Here is a 20,180-nt window from a genome sequence, read left to right as displayed (position 1 = left end):
GGTCTCTGTCCCACGACCCAAGCAAGCATCTTGGAAATGAAAGCAGTAACCCCCAGAATACAGCTTCTGGCAAAGGTCACAGGCCCTCCAAAATCAAGGTTGGGTATATTAGAGATGGTTTTATAGCATGGATAGACTAGGAAACCAAGCTGAGATCCCCTACAACCTGGTCTCATCTGTAATCTGAGTTAGGGGTGGTCTAATTCATGTTCATGACATCCATGTCTCCTAAGGCTGGGACAGCCTCCCTTTTGTATCAGCCCTCTGTCACTGAAACTTTGCTTGTGCAATCCTTGACAATTCAGAAATCCCTGAGGAGGCAGTGAGGTTGGAGCTGAGGGAGCTGGGGGACAGGAAGGCCCAGGGCCTGCTTTGGAGGCTCTTCCTCCAAAGAGGTATGGGGACCCCTGGAGAATTTACCACTTGTCTGTTTACTCATTTGTAAAATGAGTTCAATAATCCAGTTGTCCATTGAGGGCTCTTACTAAAGAAACACATGACCTAAGGGGTGGGGTTAGTATCTGATGGTTAGCTTGGACCCCATCCACCCTCCAGAATGATCACAGAACTGGGTGCTGTTGGGGATGAGGGGAAACAAAGACATGGAAGGGAAAGCAGGCCTTTCCCTCAGAGTTAACAACTATGGCGAGAAGGAAATTGTGTGTGTGTGTGAAGCGACCTGAGAACAATCCCAAGGCAAGTGTCAAAACCCCAGATTCAGTAAAGACACCAAGGGAGACATTCCAAATGGAGGCTGGAGAGAGAGTGGGGGCAGCGCTTCACCAGGGAAGCCACCTGCAAGAAGATGTCACGGCCAGCTCAGGCACAAAGCTGGCAGGCTTGGCCCTGGTGAGCAGCCACCCTCAGCGTCTGGGAGACACTTCAGAAACTCTTTAGGAAAGCGCCTCTCTGTCCCAGTGCAGCCAGCTTTCCTTTTGGAGGAATCCATCCCTCCCCTTCAACGTCTCCCCCATCAGGCTCTTCTCAGGGGGTCCCAGAAAATCACACCTAGTCAGTCAGTAAGCACAGCTTCTCATTACTTTTTGCTTCTTCCAGGAATTTCTAGCACTTCTAGAGTGAGATTTTGATGATGTCTCGACGCAGTCAGCGCCTGAGCCATCGTTACCATGTTGATGATGATGGAGGCAGCAGCAGCAGCAGCAGTGGAGGAAGTTCCCTGGTGGCTGGTCAGCACACTGCCTTCAAGGACAGTCCCTTAAGGTAAGCCACTCCACAGCGGCCCTAGGTCATCTTCCAGATCACAACCACTCAGGGCAGCCAAGGGCCTGGCCAGCTTCCATGTGCACCTTTCTTTCCTGCCCCCATCTTTGGTGGAAACATCACTCTAGTGCTTTCTTTCCCCACAAATGCGAGAATTTCCTGTCCCCAGCACCGTCTCTTCCCCTTCTACCCCAACCTGGGCTGCTGCTGCCTTCACTCTCTGAGAACAGGAACTAGGGAGGGGTGACTTTGAGCATTGAGAGGGCCAGAAACTGAGGCTTAAAGCTGGGCAGGGAACAACCATCATGTGGCCCAGTACCCACGGTTTCTGGGGTGAGCTGCAGGGCCTAGCAAGAGCATAGGAAGCCATGGGGGTGATGGACCTGTGGGGGAGGAGACAGGTTCAGGTGGCTTTAGCTCCTCTTGTACCTCATCATGGTGGTTCCATTTGGAAAGAGGCCCTGCCTGGCCCATGGGAGCTGGGGATTTGTTCCAGTGTTATAAAGGATTCATCTGTTGAAGGAATAAGAACAGAAGAGGGCTTTAGGGATCATTTCTTTTCATCCTAGAAGCTCCTTGAAAGTCTCTTCCTCCTCCAGGCCTTTCTCCCCCTGTTTTTCTCCTGCTTCATCTCCTTCACCCTCTTTCCTTTGCTCCATGCTTGGCGCCCCCCAGGACTCTGAAGAGGAAATCTGGCAGTGTGAAACGCCTCACACCAGCCCCTCACCTGGGCCCTGCTTCCAATCCTCACACTACCTACTACAGTGAATCAGTGGTCAGCGAGTCCTACGTCAGGGGCCCCCGGGTCACCTCGGTGGACAAAAGCTCCATCCTACAAGATCAGCTGGACAGCGATGTCTACTGGAGTGAACGTGGTGAGCTCTGGCCAGAGCTTGACAAACCCGAGGGCTTGGGCTGGGGAGAAGGAAGGAAGCTCCTCCCTGTCTTCTAAAGATTCCTAAGGAGGCTAGTGTCTGTTGGGAGTTACCTTACTCCTCCAGGTTGGCTCATCTCCCTGGATCCTCCCAGGTGGGAGATCCTTCCATTCTCCTGAAGCCCCTCAGTCCCACAGATGGCACTTTTCCAGATCTGGGTGACAATAACCATGCCTCCTAAGGCAGAAGGCCACCTGGTTTTGTGCAGCCAATGAGCTAAAAATCATCTTTACATGTTTCAGTAAAGTTCCATTACACTTAAAAACATAAAAAGTGTTCTTACCTCATACAGAAATAGGAAGGGGGCCAGATTTTGCCCTTGTGCAGAACTCCATTCCTGCCCTAAACCACATGGGGGGGGGGGGCTTATGAGTTCAGACCCCCAAAGGGGTGGGAAGTCTGAATTCTGAAAAGTTCTGCCAGGTGTTCCACCTCTGGCAGCTGCTGTTGCTGGAAGCCTGAAGCTCCCTGCTTATCAGGCACCTCCATGCTCTGTGCAGGTGGGGACTTGGTGAGGAGGAGGAGAGGCCTGGGAGGTGCTGAGAAGAGTAAGATCAATGGACTGAATGAGGGCAAAGTCACCTATGATATCTATGGATCTTCCTCAGGATACTCCTCGGAGGATGACTCTGCAGGTAGGCAGCACTTCCTGCCTACTGGAACTCCATCCCCTGGACGCTGCCCCGTGTACTTTGAAGGGTGCCCCATCCAGGGGGGATGGGGAGAACATAGATTTCAGATAAAAGGAGAGAGAACTCTGCAGTCTGGCTCCAGGTGGGGGTTTGGAGGTTGGGAGGGCCTAAGCCTCAGCATGGTAATGGGGATGCCTGAGGCCCACTTGTGTCTCCTTCTGGGTGGCTCCTCATGTCTTCACTTTCCTGCAGGGCACACACTTATGGACCAGCCTGGCTCAGCATCCTCCTTAAGGAATGCTGCCTCCCAAGTTGGCGCTTTCTTGTGGGTGGCCATCACTTTCCCAGGTGGGTTCTGGGAGTGGGTGGGCACACTGCCCAGGGCAGTCCCTGCTGTGGGCCCATAAGAGCTTCCTCATTCCTACGCTGGGGCACACCAGGCCTGGGTGCTAACCCTAGGACAGTGTGTGGAGACAGGCTTTTATGGCAGGATCCCCAGGCACAGCTAGAGAGCCTTGGGAGATTCAAGGAGCAGCTGCAGAGTGAGCAGGCTGGGAGCAAGCTAACTCTGGGATAGGAGGGCGAAGCCTTTGAACCCCTCTGCTGGGACTTTTACAGGTTGGCTCTTTGGCCTGTTCTACTGGTGGCTGGGCACTACCTGCTACCGCCTGACCACAGCTGCCTCCCTGCTGGACATCTTTCTCTTAACCAGGTCAGTGAGGCTTCCCTGGGCTCTGCCAGAACCAAAGAACCCATGCTTGAAAAAGCTTCACCACGCTTGAGCTCAGTTCAGCTTTTGAGACTTTTGTGCCATGAATCTTATGACAGAAGGTCAGGTCAGGGTCAGGGGTGTGCTGGAATCAGCTGGAACCAGCTTGAACCTGCTCCTGAGTGTCAGCTACCAGTCAGGGCTCCTCTGGGTATCTAGACTGAAGAAGAAGATGGGACAAGTTGTGTGTGCCTTCACCTCCTTCAGAACTGCTTGTTAACCCTTCCCCAGCACATGCCAATCCCCATGAGCACAGGTGCTGCTCTATTCCTGAGTATCTTGGAGGAGCTGTCCCCTCAGTAGTTCCTGCCTCTCATCTCCACTGACTCTGGTGGCTTCACCTTGGCCAGTTGGAAAGTCCTGAGCTCCCAGGGGTTGTAGTCTCTTTCCAGTCCTTCGGGTAGCCAGGCCATCCTTACAGTTTCTCTGTGGGGGGTCATGTCCAGGTTTCCAGGCAGCCTCCAGGGCTGTGTCCAGGAGCCTCTAGAGCAGGGGTAGGGAACCTGCGCTCTCCAGGCCACATGTAGCCTTCTAGGTCCTGGGGTGCAACCTTTGGACTGAGGCCAAGTTTTACAGAACAAATCCTTTTCTTAAGGAGATTTGTTCTTGGAAGTCTAGATTCAGTCAAAGGGCCACCCTTGAGGACCTCAAGTGCCACATGTGATCTCCAGGCTGCAGGTTCCCTATCTAGCTCTGGATTCTTGGGGCCACAGGCTAGGCCCAGGGAGACTAGCCAACCTTGTCAGGGCTTACTCCTTCCAAGTCCCAATTTGACAAGCACTGAAATGATTTAGCCAAAAGAAGCCTGCCCAATTCACTAGCATATAAGCACATTCCTGAGAGCCCTGGGAGGGAGATGCCTTCCACCAGCCCTGTCACCTTTCATAACAACATTCACACATTTGACCAAGGTCAAATTTTCTCCTTCCACTTGACCTCGAGGGCTGTCCATAAAAGCCCAGAGCTCCCCATCGTAGCTGTCCCAGGGTGGGGGCACACCCTTTGTTGGTTTCCTCAGCAGCTCAGGGAGGGTCGCACAGGAATCTGGTGGGGAAGACCAGGCACTAATGTCTCCTCCTTCATCCCCATGAAATCCAGGAGCTTTTCAACTCTGAAGAAGTTGTTTCTGCTTCTCTTGATGCTGTTGCTTCTGGCTTCGCTGGCTTACGGTGAGCCTTGCTGAGTCCCCAGGGCACCCTGCCAGCCCAGACAGACAAGGGCTTGGGGGCAGGGCTGCTGAACGCAAGTCTGGAAGACAGAGCTTTGAAGGGGAGCCTTTAGCCTTTAGGGGAAAAGGGACCCAGGCCTTGTATGGGAAAGTTCTTGTGCCTGAAATGGGATAGACGGCCTGTGTCTCCTCCTCTTGATCCAATCCCACAAGCCTTTCTTGTGCATCTTCTGTATGCAGGCCTCCCAGACTCATGCTGCATGCCTACTATGACAGTGCTGGCTTTACATGGGTGTTTGATCTGCCCCCTCAGTGGTCACTGTCAAGGCACTTGAGGGTGGGGGAACTGGTAGAAGAGCTGAGTCCACAATGAATGGGTTAGCTGGGCAGGACACAGCCAATGCCAGCTCTGGAGGCCTTTGCCCCTTCTCACTGGGGAGAATGGACAGGGTGGTCCTCCCTGGATGGTCCCAAAAGAGCTGTACTCTGTTCAGGAACCATGACATCACTTACCCCCTACTATGAGATGAAGCCCAGCTTGGGAATGGTGACACCACAAGCTGTCAGTTACCAGGACCTCTATTCAGCTGGCATCTCCTGAAAGCACTCTGATCCTCCAGAAGAGACAGGGCTGTATGTGGACCAGGCTTGGGACCAGGAGGCAGGACTTCTCCATGTCCTCTCCCCAGCTGCTTCTTGTCCCTCATTTTTCTCATAATCCAAAAGTGTGTAATGACTCCTGAAAGGATCATGAGAGATGCCTTTCCTGAAGGGTCTTGCCTTCCAGATCATGGGGCCCATAATGCATGCACCTTCCTTGGGCCAGGGTCTGAGCCCATGTGGATGTGACACTGCCAGACACAGTCCAGGTGTAGGTCCTCATCCTGGACATGTTTCCCTTCTGGTGCCTCAGCCTCTGCCTTCATTAGCCTTTCCTCCCATGTGCTAGGTGCTTGGTATTTTTACCCCTATGGACTACAGACATTCCACCCTGCTATGCTGTCCTGGTGGGCAGCAAAGGGCAGCAACAGGAGACAGGAGGTGTGGGAAGCAGGAGAATCCACCCCATATTTCCAGGTGAGTGCCTGGGTGAGTGCCAGGAACACTTTGTGCAGGACAAGCAGACAGTCTGCTCACAACCAAGTCTGTTCCAATCAACCCCAGAATCACTCAGTCCACTACCATTTCTTAAGTGTGGCCTACTGTGTGTCAGGCACTGTGCTAAGGGATGGGAATTCAAAGAAAGAATTCAAACCCAAACAAACAAGCCCACAGTCCCTGCCCTGAAGGAGTCCCCGAGTCATGAGGAAACAACTAGGTACAATGGAGATCTACCAGGACAGATGGGAGTGAAGCAGTAGAGGGAGTTGGCTATGCTGTTTCTTCTGTGGCAGCCATACAGACTATTACCATACCATCTTTGAAGACAGTTCTGGCCTGGCAGGATCTTCCAGGTGGTGTCCTCTCCTAGCGCTGTCTTTGAAACAGCTCTGCAGCACTATGAGGCATCAGAGGAGGGGGAAGCAGGATTAGCCAGAGGAATCTGCTTTTGTTTCCATTTTGTAATGAACAAAAGTCTGTTTTATTTCCCTTCTCCCTCTCCCACCCATTCAGAAAAATGAAAAGCAAACCACTTGTAACAAATGTGCAGAGTTAAGCAAACCAGTCCCTTTTTGGCCATGTCTAAAAGATCTATGTCTCCTTCTGCCTCCTGAGGCCATCTCTCCGTCAGAAGTTGGGTCATTTTCCAGAAAAGTACTTGGTCACTGCATCGATCAGAGTTCTAAAGTCTTTCAAAGTTGCTTCTTTGTGGTTCTTCTCACTCTGCTCTGCACCAGTTCATACAAAGTCTTCTCAGGTTTCTCTCAATACCACCTATTTCATTGTTTCTTAGAGCACGGTTGTATTCAATCCTTACACCATAATTTATTCAGCTCTTGCCCAGTTCGGGGGCAAGCCAGTAGTTTCCAATTCTTTGTCTTTGCTGTTTGGGTGCCAAGTGTGTGTCATGCAGAAGATAGGTCATTCATCTCAGTGGTGACAGTCTCTTCTTAATGGTCTGTGCTGTGGGGCAAGAGATGAGAATATAAATCCAGGCTATAATGAAGCCTTCATTTAGTAACCTCGATTTATCCATGGATTTCCATCTCCAAACTCATCAATCTTTGCACCAGGGCCACTCACAAGCAGCATTAGGAGACTCTCTCACCTTGGATATGCAGATCCCTGGGGAGCCAGGGTCAGAAAACCTGGGCTCAAGTTTGAGCTTTGCCACTTGCTAGCTTTGGGACCTGGGGCAGTTCAATGCCAACCTCTCAAGACTCAGCCTCCCGCGTTCCCCCGCTGCCTTCAACTGAAATCATAGTTGCCTCCCCCAAAAGGCCTTCCCTAACACCTTGTCACACAGTGAAGTGATTCTGGAGGGGGGGGGGTCTCCAGAAATTGGTAGCAGAGCCCAGACTATCAGAGTTGATCAAGCTGGGAAGACTTGAAGGCTGTGTGCAGATCCTGGTGTCTGCCCACCAGAAGCTTGGCCACCAGGTGATTGGATTTGGGGAGTCATGATGACTTGGGAAGCAGATAAAAAGACCAAACAACCTTTGCCTTCTGCAGCCACCTTCTGTTTGTGGACAGAGGTCAGGGGACCTCAGAGAAGGACAAAGAGTACTTGGTCTCCCTCAGTCCTCACACAGTCCAACCACAGTCTAAGTGGTTGACATTATTCCAGTGTAATCTGAGGGGTGACATGGAGTGGTGGGATAAAGGACATGGCTCTAGAAACAGCAACAGATGAGGTGCTGGATGTCAGATGCACAATGAGGTCCACGATTTTGGACACAGCCAGTGTCAGAATTTGATTTGTCTGACTTCTCATGTCAGCTGCAAGGAGTTTTTTTTTCAGATGTGGGGGGGAAACAATCAGTGGAATGATCACTCACAGGCAGAAGAATTTGGAGGAGGCAAATCAGCCTCAAGGATTAGATTTCATCACATTTTTAAAGGCAACTAAAAAACCCCATAGTTGCTATTCCAAATGAGCATAAGGCAACAGAGGGCAAAGGAAGTCCAGGAGGAAGCTGAGAAGATCATTTTGTCCTTGTGACCCCAACACTCGGCATAGCCTGTTACACTTAGTGGGAGTGTATCAGTGTTTGTTGGCTGTCCTTGTACTAAGTCCACAAAACAACGTGCAAGGGAAGAAGACACAACTATTATTTGTCAGTAAGAAAGTCCCCAGGCACAGGATACATGATCAGCACCAAAAGATGTCACAACGAAACCAAAGGACCATCTTCACGGAATGAGAAATGCTGGTTACACGAATCATTTCAGCATCAAGGACCAGATCAGTGACTGGGCCCCACAAAGGTCAAAATCCAGCAAGTTAGAAGAAAGGGGGACAAAAGGGGAAAAAACATACCGTACAGCTCCAACAGCTCCAGTCCTTCCTCTTCAGATGTGTCAACCACTCAGGCACGGCAAAAGGAACACTGACTCATAGCATCGTTTCCTAAGGATGTTTGACTGCTGCCCCAAAACATCACATTCCAGTGAGAAGGCCAGCAATCCTAGAGGCTGCCTCCGTCAGAGACCAGCGGCTCTTGGCAAGCAAAGAAACCAAAGGCAACACTGGATCTGAAAATAGGCCACTGGCGCAAGAGAAGAAGAGGGTGGTGACTAAAGGATACAAACAGTGGCCCCGTGAAACGGCAAACATCAGGAAGGGCCCTCAGCCTCCCTCTTCAGCTCAGTCCTGAGAGTGGAGGCCCCCAAATTCTTGAGGCAGCTCCTTCCCCTCTCAGTGACTCACCTTGTTAGGAAGCTGTTCCTGCCTCTGAAATGTGCCACAACTTCTACCTTGCCAGGACAAGCAAAGCAACTCTAACCCTGTCCATGTCCACAAAGTCTGAAAACCATTTTCATGTCTCCTCATCGTGTTGTGTGTTTCCAAAAGTTTTCTTGATATCATTGGTTTTTACTTAACCTACCTTTCCCAGTGTGTCTTCTCAGAAAGAGATGCAGGGAATTTGGAAAAACCCTGCAAAGCTTGTGTGATCTACTAGTGAAAATCATTTTGAATTAGGTACATCTTTACACACACACACACACACACACACACACACACACACACACACACACACACACACACACACACACACACGCACACATCCCACTGACTTTGAAGACTTGTCTCTAGCTTTTGCTTTCATGTGACCCACCTTGCTCAGTGTATCCTTCCCATTTTGCCCTCCCACAGAGCCAGCCCTTAAGCAAAAGAATAAACCAAAAAGGGGAAGAAAAGTTCAGCAGAACACAGCAGGCGAGCCCAGCATTAGATGCAGGTTCCCTGCCAGTATTTCCCACCCTAGCCAGGACGGGAAGGGAAGAAGATCCTCATGTGTCATCTCTGTTCTTTCCATTTCCATGGTTGTCTGTGGTGCTTGTTTTCTTGTTCTCCTCATTCATTTATTCCACTTTTCCCCAGTTCATGTAAGTCTTCTAATTAAGCAGAGTTGTGGCTTCGTACAGCATAGTCATATTTCCTTGTATCCATAAGCCACTCCTCTGTCAATGAGTTCTTTGCTACCAAAGAACTTTCTTAGTGGTTCAGTTGGTATGGCACTGAATAAGTTAATTTAGGTAGTTTTATCATTTTTATGCTACTGGCTTGACCTACCCACGAGGAGTGAGTACATCTCCAACTGTTGAGATCTCTACGTATGAAGAATGTTTTGTAATTGTGTTCATATAGTTCCTGTGTGTGTCTTGGCAGGCAAACTCTCAGGTTGTATACAGTATACAATTGTATACAGTTATTTTCAATGGAATTTCTCTTTCTATCTCTTCCTGCTGGATTTTCTTGATTAATGTATAGAAATGCTGATGGTTTTGATGGGCTTCCAACTTTCTTTAAGTAATTGTTTGAACTGGTTTTGTTTTAAACTGGTTTTTTAGATGACTCTCTAGGGTTCTCTTGGTAAACCATTGTATCATCTACCAAAAGAGATAGTTTTGGTTCCTCATTGCAGTTTTTTCCCTTCAGTTTCTTTTCTGCCTTATTGCTATATCTAGCAGTTGCTGTAACTGGTACAACACTGAATAGCAATGGTTGGCAATGGACTTTCTTCCTTTACCGTGATCTTACTGGGAAGGCTTATCCCCATTACATATCATGCTTGCTCTTGGTTTTAGTTAGATAATACTTATTTTAAAGAAGACTCCATTTATTCCTGTGCTTTCTAGTGTTTTTCAACAGGGATGAGGCATTTTGTCAAAAGCTTTGTCTGCACCTGTTGAAATCATATAAATTTGTTGTTTATGTTATTGATATAATCAGTTACATTTATAGTTTTCCTAATAATTGACCCAGGCCCAACTTCTTGGTATCAATCCAGCTTGGTCACAGTGTCACAATATATCTTTGTGATATATTCCTGTAATCTCCTTTCTTAGCATTTAATATTTTTCATCAATATTCATTAAGGAAATTGATCTATAGTTCCCTTTCTTGGGGAGACGTGACTCTCCTTGGTTTGGGTATCAAGATTATATTTTTGTCATAGAAAGAATTTGATAAGATTCTATCTTTACCTGTTTTTCAAATCGTTTATTTAGTGTTGGAATTGATTACTTTTTAATCATTTGGAAAAATTTGATTTAGTCCTGGGGTTTTTTCTTAGAGAGATCATTTATAGCTTGTTTCGTTCCTTTTTCTAAGATGGGGTTATTTAAGGGCTCTGTTAAACAGGACTATTTATATTTGTAAAATTCATTTCATTTAGATTTTCATTTTTATTATTGGCATGTAGTTGGGCAACAAAGCTCCTAGTAATTACTTTTATTTTCTCTTCATAGATTGTAAATTCACTGTTTTCATTTTCTGATGTAATAATTTGGTTTTCTTTTGTAAAAATTAAATTAGCCAAGGATTTATCTATTTAATTGTTTTTCTCAAAGCTTATAGTTTTATTTATTAGTTCATTGGGGTTTTGTTCTTTCAATTTCGTTCATCTTTCTATCGATTCAAGATTTTAATTTTGGTGTTTAATTGGGAAGGGATTAATCTGTTGGTTTTCTAAATATTTTAGTTGCATGTCTAATTCTTTAATCTGTTTCTTTGTCTCTTTGATTGATGTAAGCATTTGAAAATATACATTTCCCTCTAAGTCCTGCATTGACTGCATCCCCAAAATTTAGTTATGTCATTGTCACCATGAAATTGTTAACCATTTCTATGATTTGTTCTTTGACTCATCCATTCTTTAGGATCCATTCTGTAAGATCCATTCTTTTTCTCCAACTCCTCTATTTGTGTATCTTTCTGTTTCAAGCATATTTCTTGTAAATAACATATTGTTGGATTCTGGTTTCTAATCCATTCAACTGTATTCTTCCATTTTATGAGTGAGTTCATCCCATTCCCATTCACAGTTGTGTTCATTAAATGTATATTTTTTTCCATGCTATTCTTTTACACTCATCCTTTTGTTTTTTACTCTGTCCCTTCTTCAGTAGTCTTTTGTTTCTGACCTTTGCCTCCCTTAATCTATCCCGTCATTCTTCCCTCCCCCTCACCTTTCTCTTAGACGCTTTTCCTCCTACTTCTCCTTGGGTAAAATGAATCTCTCCATCTCATTGTGTGTGTATGTGTATTCTTCCCTCTTTCAACCAGTTCAGATGAGAATAAGGTTCGTGTTGCCTGTTCCCCTCTTCTGTCCCTCCCATTGTATAAACTCTTTCTAGTGCACCCCATTTATGAGATAACTTTCCCCATTCTTTCTCTCCTTCCCCACAACCTTCCAGTGCATTTCTCTTCTCCACCCTTCCATTCTTTTGAGATCCTCACAACATAATACAGTCATTCAGGTCGCTATCTATTTAGACTGCTTCTAGGACCCGTGGTGATCATAAAATTCTGAAGTGGTTACATGTATCATCTTGCCACACAAGGGATCTAAACAATTTGCCCTTTTTTAGTGACTTGTGATTTCTCACTCATGTTCACCTTATTATTCTTCTCCTGAGTTCTGTGTTTGAATGTCAAATTTTCTATTCTGTTCTGGTCTTTTCATCAGGAATGCTTGAAAGTTCTCTATTTCAGGAAGGGTCCTTATTCCCCTGTAGGACGATACACAGTTTTGCTGGGTAGTTTAATCTTATTGTGGGCTCTAATCCTAGATCTTTTCCACTCCAGAATATGATATCCCAAGCCCTGTACTCCTTTAATGTGGAAGCTTCTAAATCTCATGTGTCCTGACAGTACTGGATTATTTCTCTCTGGCTATTTGCAGAATTTTCTCCTTGACCTGGCAGTTCTGGATTTAGAACAGTTGCTGGGAGTTTTCATGTAGGGGTTTCTTTCAGGAAATGATTTGTGGTTTCAAGTTCTACTTTGCCCTCTGATTCTAACACATCTGGGCATTTTCCTTTGTAATATCTTAAAATATTATGTTGAGCTCCTTTTTTGTTCCTGGCTTTTGGATAGACAAATGACTCTCCAATTCTCTCTCCTCAATCCATTTCTAGGTCATTGGAGTTTTGTATGAGATCCTATACATTTTCTCTTGAATTGATTTTATTTTTTGTTGTTGTCTCCTAGAGTTATTAGCTTCTATTTGCTCAGTTCTAATTTTTAAGGAATTCAGTATTTTTGTGCCTCTTTTACTAATTATTCATTCTTTTCTCATATCTTTCTTGTACCGCTTTTTAAAAATTTTTCCTCGTCCACTCTTAAAATCACTTTTTGTTCATTTTTATCTCATTCTTTAACTCTTCTAGGAATTCTTGTTCAACTCTTATCCAATCTACCCTTTTTCTTGGAGGATTTGCTTAAAGATATCTTCAAGTCATTGGCTTCTTCTGTCTTTCTGTCTTGAGCCATAGTAGCCCTTTGTGGTCAGGTTCAGTTTTGTTTACTCATTCTTCCAGCCTATTTCTTGACTATGAACTTGATGTTGGCATTGGGCTCAGCTCACCTCTGGGCTTTCTTAGTTCAGTCCGCAAACTTTCAGTGCTTCCATAGTGGTGATATCTGTTCACTGCTATTCTTGTCTGAGTTGTGCAAGTTCCTGACTCAGGTTTAGGTCTTCTGGCTTGCGGGTGCTGGAGTTTCTGTAGAATGTTATTGGACTCAGTCATTGTTAGCACACTTTGAGGTTCTGCAGGTTCAGAGGGACCGAACTTATTGACTCTTCTTGCGTCTGGGTCTCCTACCCGAGGTATCCCACTGCAGGACTAAAAGTGAACATTGAGTCCCCAGCTGTGCTCTGGGGCTCAGGTCCAGAACCTCTTTGCAGAACCCCTTTCTTGATCAGTGCTCAGCTAGGGCCTCGCTCACTCATAACTGCTCCTCTCAGCCCTACGTCTGTAGCCTAGAAGAGTCATTTGGCCCCCTTCATGCTCCCAGGATAGCCTGGGATCTGCTCCTGCTCAGGGATTCAGTTCTAGCCCTTTTACCATCCTTGGGCAATGAAATGCTTCCCACTGTCCTGGCTGCCATTATGTTGGGCTCCTGGCCAGCCCCCACCTCAGTGTCCACAGCTCTCTTATTTCTTAAGCTTCCCTGGGCTGGAGAAATGACGCACAGGGATGTTTTCTTGGCTTTCCTCATGAGAATGTGGTCTGGCACATTATCTAGATGGTTAGAGAGGAGGTGGGCTGGGCTCATCAAAAATGCCCACCCTCCCTCTGTTCTCTTGGTTCTGCCCCTGTGCTGTGTGGTTGGTGGGGAGGGGACCTTCTGCATGCTTAGCATCCTTTGTACCTCTTGGGGAGGTCTCTGACCTGGCTTTTTGCCCTGAGCTCTCTCAGCTTCTTCGACATTTCGACCCTGGTGACCCTGGCCCTCCCTCATCACTCTCCTGGCTCACTGCCGCAGTGTCCTGAGTGGCCTCCCTGCCTCCAGTCTGTTCTGCACTCTGCTCTCAAAGGAACTTTCCTTAAGAACAGAGCAGACCAAGTGACTTCCCTCCTCAGTCAATGGCAGGGCCTCCCCTTTGCCCCCCAGAGGAAAACATCCCCACCCTGTCTTTCCAGCCTTAGCCTCATTGGTCTTCTGTACTCCTTTCACACTCGGTGACCCTACCCAAATGGCTGCCCCCATGCTGAGAATTCATTCTGGTGCTCTTTCTTCCAGTCAGCCTGTCAACCCACATGTATTTATTAAGCACTTCCTCAGTGCCGGGTCCCGGCCTAGGGGACACAGGTACACAAAATGAAACCATTCCCATTGACCAGGAACTTCCATTCTCAGGCGGAGACCAACAATGCTTACGTTTTTGTAAATAGCGTAAGTGTGAAATGAAGAAATCTGCCGACAGCAGTTAAACGACCTGGTGGCTTTTAATGTCCTTGTCTCCTCCATTCAAATGGAAGTTCTTCGTACACAAGAAAGGTTTCCTTCTTGGTCCTTGTGTTCTCAGCACTCAGCCCCACCTCGGGCACACAGTGGTGCTTAACAAATGCCCAGTGCTCCTTGTTCCTCCTCCTAAGAGACTTTTCATCTTTGTGTGTTTTCCTCCTTGTTCCCAAGGCTGAACAGCATGTCCTGTCCAAGGTTCATGCCCTAGAAAGGCGGCTGGAAACTCTGGCTTCTGAATACTCTGCACGTTGGCAGAAGGAGGCCATCAGGCTGGAGTTGCTGGAGCTGCAGGGGGCCAGTGGGAATGGAGGTGGAAAAAGCCTGAGCCACGAGGATATTTCAACTCTCCTGGAGGGCCTGTTGAGCCGATGGGAACCCACCCTGAAGAAGGACTTCCGTAGGGACACCACTGCCCACATCCAGGTGAGGAGAACGCTCTGCTAAGAAGACCAGGTCGGCAAGCCCAGCTAGTGGAAGGCATAGAGGTCTTGAGGTGAGGCAGCACTCTGGGCTTGGCAGGACCTGCCAAGTTCTCTGGGTCTTGTTGAACGCCTGTCTCCTTTTTTGTGGTCTCCAGGAAGCACTCACCACCCTCAGGGCAGAACATCAGCAAGATTTGGATAATGTTCTAAAGAAGATTTCTCAGGCATCCCAGGTAATCCAGAAGCTCTGACGCTTCTGGAGGCAGAGACACAGGGGATGGAGGGCGGGGGGGGGGGGGATGAAGGGGGGCGGGGCGGGGGAGAGGGGGCAGAGACGTCTTGGGGGAGGTCACTTGTAGCTGGAAATGTTGGTGCTGCTGTCAGTAGACCTAACACTTGCTTACAGGTTTCTGGCCAGATTCCATACTTGTATGGGAGCATATTCGATTGACTCATTGTCCCTGAGAGCTCCTGTCTGAGGACTCTGGATCCCCTTGTCCGAAGGATAAGCAGAGAGCTTACTGATCTAAAGCAACCTAAGCCTCCTCCTGTAGCTCCTTTCTGGAACCCCTTTCCTGTACTGAGCACATCCATGCATGAAGACTAGGGAGGGATAAGATTGTCAATGAGAAGACTGTAACTCAACAGCTGAGTTTGAAACTCTTTTCAGGGACTGAGAAGTGACCTCACCACTCTAGGGAAAGTGGTTCATGCCTAATCTCAGCTGAGTTGGGGTCTCTGTCAGATGCCTCCTCTTGGTGGGATGATAAGAGAGGAGTCCAGTCTTTGAAAGGTCTAGCCCAAACTCAAGGTCAAGATTTCTGGAGCCCAACAGTTTGCAGAGACTCAGATCCTCCTTAGCAGACAGAGGGTCCACCCAGAGGAGACAATGAGTCCCCAGAGTGTGGTTTGGTGTTTTCATCAGTCTCATTGTGCCATCATCTTCCTTACAGGAGCTGGAAAGCTGGGTGCTCCAGCTAAAATCTGAATGGCAGAGGTAAGGCCCCAAACTAACTGGCAAAGAGAAGAGGAGGGAAGGAAGGCTAGAAAACTAGACCAGAGAAAGCACCACTGAGATTCTCTGGGGGGGTGTCAGTAGAGCCAGAATACTTGGGTTAGCATGTCCATAGGATTAATCCCAGCTGGTAAGGACCTCAGAGAGCAGATGAGGGTCCTGAGGCCTGGGAGGGAAATGACTTGCCCAGGGTCACACAGGGAGTAAATGTCAGGGAAGACTTGCACCCAGATCTCTGGTTCTGTTCTTTCCCTTTGATAGTGGTTCTGCTTGACTCTATCCTGTGTCACTAGCCAGTGGCTGCCCTTCCCTTTTCCTTTTGTCACTGTCTAGTTTGGCCCAAGAAGCCCTCCAGGAAAACATATTAAAGGCTATGGGTCCACTGGAGGCCCAGCTGGCTGGCCTGAGACAGGAACTGGCAGCCCTGAGCCAGAGACAGGCTGCAGCGGCAGAGGAAGTAGACCTTTGGCCACAGAAGATGGCAGCCCTGCGCAGTGATGTGAGTCCTCCAGTCCACCACTTAGACCACATGTGCCCCTCTCTCCAAGGTGGGCTGCCTGAGCATCTGCCCAGGGAGACCCAACCCTCTAAGGTGTCCACTGGGGTCCAATGAGATCTTTTTTGGTAGACCTGAAAGCAGTGGAAAAATGCCAGTCACTTGGTTCACAACCGTCCCTTCCCTGGCACCAGGAAGACATGCATAGGCTCTGAGCTCTCAGAGTCTTTCTAGACACCCCCTCCCCAGGTCCCCTGTCCCGGCCCTCTTTCTTCCTTACCTCTACTGTTTTGTGGATGGTCTCTGGTGGTTTCTAGGTGGAGTCTCAGTTCCCAGCCTGGATCAGTCAGTACCTTCTTCGAGACAAGGGCGCTAAGGCTGGGCTTCTTCAGCTGGAGGAGGTACAGGCCCAACTTCGGGACCTGGAGCACAGAATCCTCACTCAGGTGGCAGAAGGGCAGGTCAAATCTGCCAGTGAAGCTGCTGCCAGCCTGAGGCTGACCCTTCACAAGGAAGGAGTGACTGGGGTCACAGAGGAGGTGAGGCCTGCCCCATTCCCTGTCTGCCTGTCGGAGGTCATGGGTTTGCCCTGAGAGGAGCCTCCAGGGAAGGAAGGGGAAGCCCTGGCAGAGCAGGTAGCACACGTGGCCCTCTGGTGAAAGGGCTGGGCCAGTTCTGCAGGCAGCTAGGCCCATGAGTCCATCCATGCCTGTCTTTTAGGATGTGCACCAGATTGTGAATGAGGCCCTGAAGAGATACAGTGAAGACCGCATTGGGCTAGTGGATTATGCCCTGGAGTCCTCAGGTAGGTAGCCTGTAGAAAGCCAGAGGGCTGGGGACATGATGGTTGCCCATTAAGGGACAGCAGGAATTAAAAACTCATGATGCCCCTTATGGGACGGGGCAGTTGAAGGGCTGATGCCCTGGCAGTGACCCCTCATCTTCAGGACTACCTCTGTGTCCTGCCAGCCCTCAGCTGCCCCCACCTCACTTCTCTCCCTCTTGTTCTTTCAGGGGCCAGCATCATCAGTAGCCGCTGCTCAGAGACCTATGATACCAAGACGGCCCTTCTCAGTCTGTTTGGCATCCCCTTGTGGTACTATTTCCAGTCCCCAAGAGCCATCCTCCAGGTATGACAGAACAAAGGGCCCCCAGCTTGGCTCTCTGCCATCTCCCACCTTCTGTGGGGGCTGGGCTCTCAAGGTGGGAGGATTACACAATGGAAATCTATTCCATTGGCTGCCCACCTGACTTGTCACCTGACTTGTCTTCTGCCCACAGCCAGATGTTTACCCTGGCAACTGCTGGGCATTCCGGGGCCCCCAGGGCTTTGCTGTGGTTCGATTATCTGCCCGCATCCACCTCACTGCTGTCACCTTGGAGCATGTACCCAAAGCCCTGTCTCCCATCAGCAACATCCCTAGCGCCCCCAAGGATTTTGTCATCTTGGTGAGTATCTGAGCCTTGCAGCTCTCCATTCCAGTATGCCTGACAGCCATTTCTTAACAGCAGCATTGTGAGGTGAGGAATGGAAGGATGTGCCCATTTTACAGCTGGGATATTGAGGCTGGTCTCTGGACTCCACAACCAGCCCTTTCCCTGCTCCCCCTCTTCTTAGAGAGAAGCCAGAAGAGGACAGCTGACAGCAGTCAAGATTTCAATGCTGTCTCAGGGTCCTTTTATACAACTCCTTTATACATGGGTGCCTCCATGGCCAGGTGTCCCATGGGGGAGCTGAGTGGGGATGATGAGCACCATTCCCTACAGTCACCTCCTTAGGGCAGAGTTGGAATGTCCTCATAAGGAGGATGTGGGTGAAAAAAGTGGAGCCAGAGGAGAAGAAGAAACGTGTAGGGGAACAGGATGCTTCAGGACCTAAATCCTGATAGATGAAGAAACTGAGGCACCTACAATTAAATTGTGTGTCCCAAGCCATTCAGCAGCTTAGGGGAAGAGGCAGAGAAGGAGGCCAGGGGCTTGGAGGGAAAAGGATCTGTCTACTGAGTTAGTGAGAGATGCTGGAAGGTGAGGGGACCAAAGAAGGAAACATCATGGTGGCTTTTCCTTTCTCCCCTTTACTCTCCCCAATGTATCCCCCCCTACACCCCCTTCCTCCTCCTCTTCCACCTCCTCCTCCACAACCTCCCCTTCCTTTGCCTCCCTGGATAGATCTGGATTCATGTCCTAACAGCATGACCTTTCCTCTAACCCCCTCCCATCCATCCATCCATCCATCCATCCCTTCCCTTTGCTTTTCCTTCTCTGTAGGGGCTAAATGAAGATTCACAGTCGGAAGGGGTGGCCCTCGGGCACTTTACCTATGATAATGCTGGGGAGTCCATTCAGACCTTCCACTTTCAGGTATGGAGGGCTGGCCCCACAGTGTCCCAGGGAGGCTGGTGCTCTTGAAGGCTAGATCACCAGCCATGGGGATGCTGTGGCTTTGCTAGGAGCTGCAGTTTGAGCCAGGACCCCATGGTTCTGATAGCAACCTGAGGGATAACATTCAGCCACTGAAGAAGGCCTGGGGGGGACGGGCTCTGGGGTCAGGATGTCCACCAAGGGATCACGAGCCTTCCTGACCCCAGTCTCCTCTTCCCACAGGGCAATGACACAGCCCCATACCAGGTGGTCGAACTTCGGATCTTAAGCAACTGGGGTCACCCTGAGTACACCTGCATTTACCGCTTCCGGGTCCATGGGAAGCCTGCCAATTAGCCTCTCCCCCCCAGGGCCTTTCCCCTCTTTCCCCCTTCAGCCCCTCCCCTCCCCCAGCAAGCACTTCATCCCACTTTCTCGCCCTCTCCCACACTTCATCCCTTATGGCCACTGTGGCTTCTGGGAGAGATACAAGGTGGGAGCCTACCACCATGGAGCAGTTTGGCCCCACCCTGCCCTCTCTGATGGAGAGGAGATCACCAGCTCAGCTATTTGTTTCACTCCCCATCCTCTTGAGGGTCAGGTGGCCCAGCTCCCTACCAGGCCCTGCCTGCCCTCAGGAGGTGTATACACAGCTATGTATGATATCTTGAAGGTGTGAGTCAAGACATCATGAGGGCCTTATTATGCTCAGCAGCACTCAGAACCACAGCTTAGGCCACCTTAGCTTACCTTGCCCAAGAGTCTAGGTCAAAGAACTTGGTTTATTGAGGGCATGACAACTTGGGCAGTTCCAAAGGGCAGACTGGTAGACAGTCTGTCTTGGGCATGCCCCAGCAGGTGGCTAAAGCTCCCGTCCATGGTAGCATGCATAGTTCTCTTTACCATGGGGCATGATGGGGGCAGTCTTTGAAATCTGAAGTATCTGGGACTGGCCACAATTCCCTGGTGTTAAGTTTATTGGGATAGAGTTGGGGTTAGTTTTTTGGAGTTAAGGCTGGGATGGGAGGGGAAGGGCAAATTCTTTGGCCCTGCGGGCCCATTGTATTATGTATATAGATAGATATTTATATTTATACATAGACCTCTTTGTTCTTTGTTATCAGACAGAAAAGCTACGGGCTTCATTTCTGGCTTCCTCCCCCTGGGGCCCAGGGTGATATTCACTCCAGCTCCAGCTTGGGCTGGGGGGCAGGCTGTCAGGCACGGATCCTCACAGTGACATTGCCATCCTTCCTGCCTTTTACTGTAGGAGGGAAGGCAGGCCTTCCCACCACAGGGCTGGCCACTGGTCCCTGAAGCAAGCAGGGGCACTCACTCATCTGCAGGCTTTGGGGGTCACCAGCAGACAGTGGCAGGCTGACCCTAGCTGGCCCTCAACCCAGTTTGCTCCCTCTGCTTCTGTTCGCTTACCAGGAAGCTGGCGTCTGAGCAGCCCTGCATAGGAACCTACAGATGGGGTCTTAGTTCTTCCCCATCACAAAGGCTACTGTTTAATTCTTTACTTTGATTTTTTAATCAACAAATTCTAATTTATGCCTATGCAAATATAAATTTTCCCTGGGATCTGTGGCTTCTCCTTGTCCACCTGTTGCTCTTGAGGCCAACTTGGAGTAGTGGGGAAAAGAAGGTGGTATTCTGGTAGAAACTCCCTGGTTAAAGGGCGGCTTCCTTGCTGCTGAGTGAGGCCTGGGAGGGATTGTCCTGGGCATCGAGAGGGAGCTAAGCCCAGGCCTGGGCTGGGAGAAGCAAAGCTGGGTAAGGGAACCAGAGGAGGCTTTC

The 20,180-nt window shown here is 49.0% G+C and overlaps 1 protein-coding gene across 1 annotated transcript; it reads left to right on the top strand.

Moving 5' to 3' along the window:
* The first annotated feature begins 1,090 nt into the window (after positions 1-1,090).
* Positions 1,091-19,964, top strand: LOC140532093 (SUN domain-containing protein 2-like). Its single transcript, XM_072650637.1, has 16 exons — positions 1,091-1,221; positions 1,897-2,096; positions 2,657-2,791; positions 3,041-3,136; positions 3,407-3,500; positions 4,966-5,062; positions 5,707-5,802; positions 14,258-14,509; positions 14,664-14,752; positions 15,857-16,022; positions 16,337-16,558; positions 16,740-16,824; positions 17,034-17,149; positions 17,301-17,468; positions 18,288-18,380; positions 18,624-19,964. The coding sequence occupies exons 1-16, from the start codon at positions 1,091-1,093 to the stop codon at positions 18,735-18,737; spliced, it is 2,154 nt and encodes a 717-aa protein (XP_072506738.1). The 3' UTR covers positions 18,738-19,964.
* The last annotated feature ends 216 nt before the right edge of the window (positions 19,965-20,180 follow it).

Source organism: Notamacropus eugenii, chromosome 3, assembly GCF_028372415.1.
Source record: "Notamacropus eugenii isolate mMacEug1 chromosome 3, mMacEug1.pri_v2, whole genome shotgun sequence".
Taxonomy (NCBI): domain Eukaryota; kingdom Metazoa; phylum Chordata; class Mammalia; order Diprotodontia; family Macropodidae; genus Notamacropus; species Notamacropus eugenii.
This window is presented reverse-complemented; position numbering and strand designations above follow the sequence as displayed.